General features: G+C 39.0%; 1 protein-coding gene across 36 annotated transcripts in view; it reads left to right on the top strand.

Moving 5' to 3' along the window:
* Positions 1-12245, top strand: part of ank2b (ankyrin 2b, neuronal) — a 176320-nt gene that overhangs the window by 109033 nt on the left and 55042 nt on the right. For 32 of the 36 annotated variants that reach the window (XM_074623608.1, XM_074623606.1, XM_074623613.1 and 29 more), the window contains exons 3-9: positions 1116-1214; positions 2187-2285; positions 2384-2482; positions 3240-3425; positions 6903-6926; positions 9214-9312; positions 11294-11392. In XM_074623608.1, the coding sequence (XP_074479709.1) occupies positions 1116-1214; positions 2187-2285; positions 2384-2482; positions 3240-3425; positions 6903-6926; positions 9214-9312; positions 11294-11392 (705 nt within the window). The remainder of the gene's footprint in view (positions 1-1115; positions 1215-2186; positions 2286-2383; positions 2483-3239; positions 3426-6902; positions 6927-9213; positions 9313-11293; positions 11393-12245) is intronic. The other 4 variants (XM_074623601.1, XM_074623618.1, XM_074623609.1 and 1 more) reach the window with 1 other exon arrangement.

Below are 12245 nucleotides of genomic sequence, written 5' to 3'. Positions count from 1 at the left end.
CATTTTTACCGCTTTTAAACGCCACTCTCAATAAAATAAACTGGTTATAGCAGATGCAGGGAGCTGTTAGAGGCAAAAAAAAGCTGTTCATTACCTGTCCAGAACCAAACGCCAGGCAGACAAAAACTAGCTAGGGATGAAATTGGAAACCATCCCAATTAAAAACAGTGTTGCTGGATGAGTCTGCTAATGTTCAGTCCATGTTCAGTGCCGTTCTTTGCTCTTCTTTCAACGAAGAAATACTGTCGCCTCATACTATAGTCTCATCGGGTCTCACTGGGTCTCACACACCTAAACCACGCTCGTAGCTCCAGTAGCTCCCCACAGGACGCTGATTGGTCCGTTGTCTGGTGATCCGGACACAAACACATTACTTGAGGCCTGACAAGATGGATTTTCGTGTGACATTTGATCCACGTCTCTCACATGATCTCGTGACATCGCGAGAAGGTTAGCCCGTCCCACCTCCTCCCTGCCAACCAAGCAGCACATGACTCCGAAGAGCCCAATACAGATATTAATAAAGGTCATGAGTGACAATTTATAAGTTGAAACTTTAAACATCACTGCTCTGAACTACCGTGCGTCAACTTTCATTCGTCAGTATCATCTGTCATTTGAAATAAACCAACTCTTTAATGAGATGACAAGCTCTTTTAAACTTTTATCGAGATGTGTTTCTGGTTCATTTGGTATTTTATAATTAACCTCCCATATTTGTTTATTGTCTCTGCCATCACCAATCAATACCAATGATATTTTAGTAGAAGGGATCAACATGAAAAATAAGAGGATGTTTTGCTTGAACAACACAGACACACTCACACACAACTATTTATATCTTCATACCCAGGACTGGCTCTGCTCAACGCCAGCATAGCATGGCACAACATCAGACCCAACTTTGATAGCTATAGCTTTGATATTTCAGTCTGTCCCTCCACATGGAAGAGTGTTCAAAAGATGGAAACTGAGAAAGTATGGCAGGCTTAGTTAGTTATGGACGTGGTTGAGGAGGTAATCCCTTCTCTTTCCATTTGGACCCGTCTTTATTCTTTGTTGACGTTGGGTTGTTGGACTTTGGGCCTGACCTTTCGTCCCTTGTCTTTTCCTAGAATGGTCTTAATGCTTTGCACCTGGCAGCCAAGGAGGGCCATGTGGATCTGGTCCAGGAGCTGTTGGAGAGGGGTGCGTCGGTGGATTCAGCCACAAAGGTAAGTTATCTCTGCTTCAAACTGAGCGGACTTCCTGAAAAGCAGGATTCATCATATAAAATAGGTGCTGCCAGAAGTTTGGTGATGTAGTCGAGTTGCAGGGCAGCTAGCTTACAGTGTATCTGTATTACTGTCATTCCCAAGTGCTGAACATGACCCAATATTTCATTTTTAAAGTTCATCATATATCAGACTAGTTTATTAAGAAAGCAAATAATGACTGCAAAAAACATAATCATTTCCAATGGGTTTGAACTCCAAAACATATAAATAGATAGCCTACTGTAGATTGATTGGTAGTAATTAATGATATTTCTATATTATATGAAACCATAACACTTTACAATTCCACTCAACCATTTTATACAAGAATAAGGCAGGCTACTTAAAGGTAGCCACTCCCTAAAGCATCCCCTGCTTTATGGTCTATTTGACTCTAAATGGGACCATAATTTACTAAATGAACATCATGCTGTATTGAAGAAGACTTGAAACTAGCGATTGAGACCATAAACTCATGTTTACAATGTTTACTGAGGTCATTTTTCCAATTTTTTCAAAAAGTTTTCTCATAGACTTCTGATGGCTATTGGAAAAAAAATGCAAGTTTAAGGCACTTCTGCATTAGCTTCACTTCTCAGACCCAGGAGTTGCCCACTAGGTGCAATGGTTCAACAAGCCCACGGTCGGACCGATTTTTTACCGTTCAGTTTTGCTTCCCTAGTCCATACCAAAACATCCAATGACAGTTATTGCAAAGACCAATGATTTAAGACAGGCACAGTCTGTGTAGCTCTAATACTACCCTGACAGACAGCTGGACTGTTTCAAATTCACTGATACCATCTTTCAATAAGGTTAGGTCATGAAGAAAAATACTGATATGAAGTATTGCACCTTGTGTTGGTAATCGTTATTTTTTTATGAGGAAATGCTAATTCTCATTGTCCTTTTTGCTTTCTATGAATCCAGAAAGGAAACACAGCCCTTCACATAGCCTCTCTAGCTGGTCAGGCTGAAGTAGTGAAGATCCTGGTCAAACGAGGAGCTGACATCAATTCACAGTCTCAGGTGAGCCTTTATTTTAATGCTATGTGATTTTATTTGGCAGTACATGTTTATGACCTGTAGTTTATTGGTAACCTCTTGTATTTGCCTGTGTGCTGTAGAATGGATTCACTCCTCTGTACATGGCCGCCCAGGAGAATCACATGGATGTGGTGCGATACCTGCTGGAGAATGGAGGCAACCAGAGCACTGCTACTGAGGTGAGAGGAGCAGCTACAACGCCATTGTGTAAATGCCCTCATTTTGCAGATATTTGGCCATAAATCAAAGTATTTGACAATTTTAAATTTCATGGCAATCAATCCTAGAGATGTTGAGACATTCCACTCTGAAAAATGTCAACATGCTAGTAGAGCTAGGGGAAAACTTATGGGACCACCAAGTCATTATAGGACATCATCTGGGAGTCATGATGACAAATGACAAAATTTCATGGCACATGACCACACAGTGGTAGGTCGAATCACCACCATCATCAGGGGATCACCGAAGTCATTAGAATTCATCATCTGGGGATCATGAACATCTGTACAAAATGTCATGGTGATCCATCCACTATTCGTCGAGACATTTAAGTCAATTTGAGTCAACGTCTGACGAACGTTGACATTCCTCGAGCCTCGCTGCTCCTACCATAAGTGAGACTTCCTGCATTGGGGTTTCATATTGAGCTCAAACAGCATAGTCCCTTCCTGTCCTGGTAGGCTTTCAGTTTGAAGCATATGCAGGAAGTGTTGAGTTTTAAAGCTAGAGCTGCAGAGTGGTGAATATGACATGCTGTACTGATGGAATCAATGCTGCGGAACATTATTCTGAATTTACCATATCAATAGTTTTAGTGCAGGTCTTTCATCCAAACAAGTCAGACGTTTGGAAACGATACTTTAAAGACTTCCCAAATGAAGGATTCTTGAAAACGATTTAGCCAATTATCTTAACTTGTCTTCGTTCTCCCAGGATGGCTTCACCCCTCTGGCCATCGCCCTCCAGCAGGGCCACAACCAGGTGGTTTCTGTCCTACTGGAGAATGATACTAAAGGCAAGGTCCGCCTGCCTGCCTTGCACATTGCTGCCCGCAAGGACGACACCAAGTCAGCCGCCCTGCTCCTCCAGAACGACCACAATGCTGATGTCCAGTCGAAGGTACGCCCATAGCACGCTTTGAGGTGGGGGGGGTTTGGCATGTGCAGAAGTCAAGCTAATGTGGTGCTATTTGTTTGTGCCAATGTGTCCGTACTGTGGTCAAGAGGACTTTAATGAAGCATATGAATTGTATGAGGCTGTAGTGGATTTGGCTAAATAGGATCTGGTGATATTGGAGGTACAGAATGTAGAAGGTAAAGCATTGAAAGCCTCTGTTAAATGTCAGTGGTTTTAGCATACTAACACTGGGGTTCACCCCATGGGTCCTACTATAGAGTCTTTAGATGGAAAGACCTTGTTTACATCTGCTATTAAAATGTAATCTGGATAGGTTATCAACAATCTGATCACACCGTTCTCATTGCATCCTGTCTTCATAATAGCAGGATCTCATTTTTTCCTGTTCATTATATAAAGTAGTCGAGTAGGTGGAAAGCTGGCAACATGTAATTAGAAGGAAGGTGATGTTACAGTCCAGTAGTGTGGACTTCTCGTGTGTGGGCTGAGCTGTAGTTGTTGTAATGATATTGCTGCTTATGATGATGATGTTAGAAGCCTCAGCGATGAGGATTCTACCCACAGTGGTGATCTCTCAGCCCATAGCGATGACATTCCTACCTACACTAGCATTTCTATACACAAATGTACTGTGTGTTTCTACCTATGGTTGTGATCGTTCTAACCACAGTGAGGATGTTTCTATGTAAGGCAAAGCTGTTCTGGCCCACAGGGATGATTTTTCTGTCCACTGGTGATATTTACGCTCATTACAAAGATGTTTCTATCTGAAATGTTAAAGTTTCTACTTGGTGGCATGATGTTTCTGTCCCCATAGACATTATTTCTACTCACAGTGACTGTGCATCATACTGTTATACCCAGTTGGCACTAGACGTCTGAATGGAAATCCTATGGGTCCCAATGTGTCATCAGGATTGAGATGGAACAGGAAAACCAAGACTTAGAAGTCCGAATTTACACCTGTCAACATTTGACATGTCATTGTTGACAATTTAGCACTAGATCAGTACAGCAATACTCAACATTGTCTTTTTTTTCACAATTTGGACACAAAGTACATTGCATGTCATGTTCAAACTAGGGATAAAATATCCAGATAACAATCACAGCAGGTGTAAACAATGTCGCCCAGATTTACGACGACTATGATTTTGTGTATGAGAGAAGAGCACTAACTTGTCGTGATGTACTTGCTGTTAACCCGTGTATGTACAGTGTGTCTGTGTTTCCATCTGTGTGTCTATGCATCTCTCTATTTCTCTCTCATTCAGTGCCTCTGTGCCTGCCACGTCACTCCTGATCCTGCCACTAACTGGGTCTCTCCCTCTTTTTTTCCTTCCTCTCTTTAAATGCTTCCTCTCACATACTACCCCCTCCATCACCCCCTCCTTCCTCGCTGCACCGGTGTCTTAAGTGTCCGCTGCATGGAGTGTGCCACTGTCTGCAGGTTGTATGGTGGTTATATACAAGGCTGCATGCAACCAAAGGGGGGAGGGGTGGAGGTTTTGATTGCTTCTTGACCATCAGTAAGGGATGGGAGAGTCAATCCGGTATTGGCGGGAATTCACTGTTACCTGATGATTTATTTTACTGTTCCTCTGATACCGGATAGTGGTTTTAAGTGACGTGGCTTGTAAAGATGATTTACTGCACTATCCATCTTCCTTCTACAGTAAACTACAGTATATTTCAACAAGGCACCAATAATGTTGATTGCAAGTCCTTGTGGAGGCAGCTCAGAATATATGCATGCTTTTAGTATAATGCCATATGGGGTCCAGCTGTTGTGATGCAGCCCTGCTCAATGTGACTCATAAGAAAAGCCCAGAGAAGAAGGGCTATAAACAGCAGCATGAACAGTCACAAATCAAACACACACATGTACACATAGAACACATATTGCTGTCACACCTATAGGGCATGGTTATGTTAAAATACCTGGGAAAAACAGTCCACTAGTCGCTATCTGAAATGGTCTGCTTAATAGAAAAGCTGGGTGCTTTCACAAGCCATTTGGCTCGTCCAAATCAGAGTTAAAATTATACTTTTGGTTCGTTTTCTGTTTAGTCTGGTTTGGTTTCACAGTGTACAAATTAAAGTGGACCAAATAAAAAAAAATAATAATTTGCTGAGTTGCTTGTACGAAGGAGCACGGCCAAAGTTTTTTCACTTTTCCACTCGGCACCAATCTGCTATTGTTTACCTGTGTGCGTCCCAACAAATGCCCTCGCAGGCAGCCTGTAATCCCCTGCATTTTGTTTCACTTCCTGCGATTGAGTCCAATTATGTTCTCACTGCAATCAAATTGCACTAGAGTTCACTTGGAGGACCACTTTGGAGAGGTGATTGTTTTGGTCCGCACCAGAGTACGAATAAATTAAAAATGTTGGCTTGTGAAGGTGTCCTAAGACACTGGTAAATAAAATGAAACCCTTTAAGGGATAACAATAACTTATAACTACTCAGGTCTTATCTTAGTGTTGGCTACCTATCCTATCGGTAATAACAACACTTTACTCACCATGTTAATTACTGAGATCTTTGCAACACTGTTAGTGTTACCAATGGAATGGAAGACACAGGCAGACGCATATTCACACAGGTTGTAAGCCAAAGAGAAATCCTTTAAAGATATGCAAGTTTTGCTAAACTAAAGTGGCAACTACAGGACAGTGGCACATTGACTTTCCCTTTACTACTTGTTTTACTTTGGTAATAAAACAATTAAAATGTGTATCTGTGACATAACAGTAGCACAAGTAGAAACTACCTCAATGGCTCGGTTACACCCTCTCCTGTCTAAAGTTACAGATAACATTAGCCACAATTAGCTACTGGTCATATCAGACCAGGCTGTGGTTTTATTATTTATTATGGGTTCATTATAATGAAGTTCTGTGGGAGCTAGTTTGACAAATACAAAGCACCAAATACCCACTTTCCTGATGTAATATACACATTCTCATTGTCTATTGCAAGAGAGAGACTTCAAACTTCAGATTATACATCTAAAATGTTCCAGCTTCTTAGGTGTGATGATTTACGACATTATATCTCTGTAACTTCAATATCTGTGGATTTTGGATTGTTGGCTGAAACAAAAAATAATAATTTAAAGATGTTACTTTGGACTCTGGGAGATTGCAACAAGCATTTCCCACTATTCCTTACAATTTTGGACCAAAGAATTAATCACAAATGACAGTTTAATTGATAATAAAAAACAATCATTAGTTGCATTTCCACAAGACCTTAAGCTTTGACATCCGGCACCTCAGTGTGAGCTGGACATCAGCTGCACCGATTAAAGGGAAGTGAGCCACACCAGCCACGTCGCTGCCAGTTTAGCGTCTGACAGCACAGCTGAGCTGCTGTGCATCTGACTGCAGTGCAGTAATGTGTTAAACAAGTTTTAACTGAATTGATGTTTCCCTCCCTCATTTCCTCCCGCTTCAGATGATGGTCAATAGGACTACTGAGGTATACACACGCTCCTTTTGATTCTCCACAGATTCACTATACAGTCCCATTCCGTTACTTCACTTTTCTTTCCCACCATTTATTTATGTCACGTCCACAGCACTGCATGGTGTAAATGAAGATTCATTTGGTTCATTTCACAGTTTCTATTTGGTTTGGTATAATAAGAGGTCAACATGCACGGCTGACACGAATGGCCAAGCTGCTGCCGCGTGTCCTGCGCTCAGGCACTGCACACTTATCTGTAGTTTTTGGCTTTAGATTTGGTTTATTCATACTGTGTTTGTATGCATTTTCATTGTTTTTATACTAATTTTGTCACCAGCTCAGGAAGCCCCTTTTTGTTTCTGTCATATTTAACCTCAATACATTTAGAAATCTCTCTAAACAACATCATTATTGAGCTGTAAGCTTTATTGATTTATTTTGATGTGATGAATACTGTGCTGATGCATTTTTTTGGAACAGTTATGAATGTATATTGTCCACTAGTCTGTCGTGTAATTTTGTCTGTTTATGTCGTGTTGCATGATTTCTAGAGATGCACTATGAACTGCTTAGTTTATAACAGTTAAGGTTAAATTAAAACATACAATATACTTACCTTAAGTATGGAAGTCCAGTGCTGCCGACATAAAAACGAAATAATTTAATCAAATTGAAATGTTATTTTATGAAAAATCTGATTTGTATTTTCATGTTCAAAATGCATAAATATTGTCAAAGCAAAAACTTTATTGACCAATAATTTCCAATTTGTACTCTAAAGCATAGTACTGCCACGATGATATTGAAATTCAAAATTAACTTTTGTTTTTCATTTTCAAATCGGCACACAATGTGCAACCTACATAAGTCTAGAAAATGCAAACTGGACATTTTGTTAAAAATCTGTCCAGAAACCGTAGAAAATGAAATGGTTCCATTTCGTTTACTTTGACAAATTTCACAAAGGACACCTGGAAGGATCCTTCCATAATAACAGTGTCCATAAAAACAGAAATTGTCATTACATTTTCAGAGGATATTAGCTAAAATTAGGACATAATTCAACTTAAACTTTACATTCAATTCAATTCAATTCAATTTATTTTTGTATTGCGTCAAATCACAACAGAAGTTATCTCAAGACGCTTTACATGTAGATTGGACATTGTCTGCCAAATTGAAAATTAATGTTCCATTTCATGTTAGGTCAATATGGCAGCGTTTGCTTTGTAGTAAAGTGAAACTTATTTGTAAATAGAATTTTAATTTTGGCAGTAATTATGCATTTTAAACATGTTATGTAAATATGCACACATAAATTGAAATTTGAGATTAAATTATTTTCTTTTAATATTGGCAATCCTGGTCTTCTATACATGAAACTTCCTTATCAAGTATTTCAAATGCACGTTTTTATATAGATTTTCAAATAACTGGTATTTGACTTTTACTCTTTTACTACTACAACAATGCTAATAAATAATAATGACATGCTTTAAAGGTATTACTTGCTTGGCCAAACACTTGGCATTGAATAGCATGTTGCATCCACGCTATACCTTAATTTGCACCATTCTAAGCTTTTGACTGTATAAAGTTTTTAAACCATCACGTTAGTCACTGTATTCTTCACACTTTTGTAAACAACTTTTTCACATTAAATCGGACCACACTTACAGAATGGCAAGGTAAGGCAAGAATCTCACAACTACTCCAACCTGCTCTGCAATCTCTAACTTTTCTCATATAGTACTCATTGCTAACTCTAATACTTCTATGACGTACAGTTAACATAGTGCACTTTGGTGTTGATCACAAATGTTACTTCCTCTTTATGAGTTTACTATCATTTGGTGTTGTTTGGGAAGCTAATATTGTTTGTCCATCTTCATGTTAATCTTGATGACTATCTGTGTATACTGTACATCTATTTGTTCTGCTTCAGTTTTCATTTCTAATTGGTTTGGGAGGCCTTCTTTTACTTTTGGTTCTGTGGTTGATAAACTGCATGGAAGTGACGTTTCTGAGTGTGTTTTGGGGGTTGTGTGTATGGGTGCTTTTATAAGATAAATATTCTGTCTAATATTTTCAAAAGAATTGATTTTTTTCTGGGACTTTGTTTTTCATTTTCTTTGCTTTCAGTTAAGTTTTTGTTCACCTGTGATGCTTGATGATGCATGCTGGGAAGACTAAAGATCAAGAGACACGATTCAGAGTTAAAGGACATGAAGTAAAGGCTAATGTCTAACCTCTGTCCTCCTCTCTGTGTGTCCCGTCTCTTTCCTCGTCTGTCTTCCAGAGTGGATTCACCCCCCTGCATATCGCTGCCCACTATGGCAACGTCAATGTGGCCACACTCCTGCTGAACCGAGGGGCAGCAGTTGACTTCACGGCAAGGGTAAGATTCCACGCTAATAAGCACTGTTATTTGGGTCTGATGAGGGCATTGAAAGACACTATAATCAACCCGATCGCACTCCCAACTCGTCAAATTCCGCCGTTTGGTAAGTGCCCCTCGGCATCGGAAACAGACACACGGAGGCAACCTTTAGCGACAGTGTGTGATGAACCGGGCTTTCAACTAACTCCAATGTAAACCCACCAGCGGCGATCAAACAAACACCAGACTTTCAACCAGGAGACCGCTGTTCGTGTCCCGTTGACTTATTTTGTCACATCAGTCTTTAGTCACGTGACTCGTCGGTATCGTCAGTCCTGTGAGTCATATGAGTCGTTAGTCAGTAAAGTTAACGTCAACCATGGCCGTTTCCTAACCCTAACTAAGTGGTTGTGTTGTCTAAACCTAACTTCCTGTGAGAACGGAAGTTTTTTTTGAGAGGACACTATGTAAGTAACGAGCGTGTACTGACACACCGACCCTGGTTCGTCCAAAAGTAACGCAAGAGGGTTACCCCGTGCATCGGTCTCTGACGCCGAGGGGCACTGACCAAGCGGCAGTATTTGACGAGTTGGAAATGAGAATGTGTTGAATGGCGTGTCTACACAGGAGACGTTTCAGACACATTTTCAATTTCCAGATACGCTTCTATTTTCAATCAGTCATCTGTCTCCCAGAATTTGGACCAAGCCATTGTTTTGCAAGTCACATGTAGGCTGAGTCTCCAGTCTTTGCACTCAAGTCCCAAGTCAAGACTGCCTGAGTCCTAAACTTTGAGTTTCGAGTCATAAAAAAGTCATAATGAGCTCTTCACCAAATGTAATGCTATTTTAACAACAGAGTAACAATATATTAAACTTAGAAAAATCATGAATGCTTTTTTAAATTTGTATTTATTCATTAAAAACAAGTTTGTTAAAACAAGTGCGACTGAACTTAATGATAAAAAAAGATCTGGGGAATTAAGTGTCGATTTGCTGGGAATGAATAGTGCTGTTAACGTTAGGAAATGAATTGATTCATGGAACATACTTTTTAATCTTTGGGCTTAGGGGAAGGTATCGAGTATTTTCAGGTCAAAAGACTCAAGTCCAAGTGAAGTCACAAGTCATTGGTGTTAAAGTCCAAGTATTGTTGGAATTTGTCAAGTCGAGTCTAAAGTCTAAAGTCTCTCCTGCCTACACAGGCCACGTAACAGTGACCTAAAGCAATGCTGCTTGCACTACACCTCCTGTGAGGAGGTGTAGTGCAAGCAGCCCCCAAATCCCTCAGCAGTACAGTGTTAATTTCTGGCCTTTCAGATGTGTCCCGTTAAATCATCCAGAAAACAAATTCAGATGTCCTATTTTTAGCCGTGCGAGCAGTGTGGATAAAAATAGCTTTTTTTTTTTATCACCTTGCTCTCCCCTAAGCCTCGAGGGATTGCTTGTGTGGCTGACAGGGAGGTTGCAGAGATTTGAGCGAATGCACTCATCCTCCCTCTGTATGAGGCATACATCCTCCAGTCTGAGACACTTTTTCACATGACTGGTTCAAGTGTTGCGTAACAAAACATATTTTAGTGTTGAACAGCTTTTTAAGGAAACAACCAAACCTACTTTTAACTTAAGAGCCTCATCGTGGGCGCCCCGGTAGCTCATCTGGTGGAGGTTTGAATCCGATTCGTGGCTCTTTACTGCATGTCATCCCCTCTCTCTCTCCTTTTCACAACCATCTCTGTCTCTCTCAATTAAAGGCATAAAAAAAGAGCCCTCAACATTGAATTGAAAAGCACAAGATAACATTCAAATGCAAATATATTATATTTTGAAATTAAATATTTAAGAGAGTTAGTTGATTAGTTAATCGTTCCAAGAAGGAGTACTCACTTTAGCAGAGTGTGGATTTAATTTCACTATCAGTAACCTTTTAATGAATATTTTTAATGTGTCTAACTAAGACAAAATGCATTTCTCTAAAAGTCATTTTCCTCTCCCTGTAGAATGGGATTACTCCTCTACATGTGGCGTCCAAGCGTGGCAACACTAACATGGTCGGCCTGTTGCTGGACCGGGGCTCTCAGATCGATGCTAAAACAAGGGTGAGTACTATGAGAAGCTGGACTATATGGTAATGTTCTCCTAGTTGTGATGTGTAGACTGACCATCCTGATTAAAAGGGAATTTGGCAACACTTTATAATAGCCGTCATTTATAAATGGTAAATTGATAATTAATTAAACGTAGTTAATAGTTATTTAAATGTTAATAATAGAAGTAATGATATAATCTATATTATTTTAACAGTTTATTGTTGCACACATTATAACATTTTACACATATAAGTATTTAATGATTACAATATTATTTGTATTTGTAAAATGAATTGTATCGTTTGTAAAACATCTTCTGTACCAAATATTTGTAACACTTTGTTAATGGTTAATAATTGGTTTGTAAACGTCTATAAACATTATTTGGATGACTATTATAAAGTTGCAACTGATGATTATAATACCTTGTTAAATGGTTAATAAATACTTTGTAAAGCATTAGTAAACATTATTTAGATAGATAGTTAATAGTTTGTCAATGGTTAATAATTGGTTTCTGGTCCATCTATCTATGTTATGTTTATAGATGTTTTACAAACAATGTCTTTACAAATCATTGGTAATCATTAACAAATACTTAATATACTATATAATGGTATGTGTACAGCAATAACCTGATAATAAATAGTTTACTAATTTAATCAGAATGTAATTGTTATTGTCTCCTATCAGCTATGATATAATATAGAATTTATAAACTAATTATTTCATACATTATTATTATTTCATTACACAAACTGATGATAAAATAACAGAAATTATAGCATTACTAACAATATTATTATCATGTTAACTTTGACATCCCTAGTTAATACCTATATTTGATTGTAACCAATACCAG

The sequence above is a fragment of the Sebastes fasciatus genome, chromosome 22 (assembly GCF_043250625.1).
Source record: "Sebastes fasciatus isolate fSebFas1 chromosome 22, fSebFas1.pri, whole genome shotgun sequence".
In the NCBI taxonomy this organism is placed as follows: Eukaryota; Metazoa; Chordata; class Actinopteri; order Perciformes; family Sebastidae; genus Sebastes; species Sebastes fasciatus.
The sequence above is the reverse complement of the archived record's forward strand: the minus strand, read 5'-3'. Positions and strand labels throughout refer to the sequence as shown.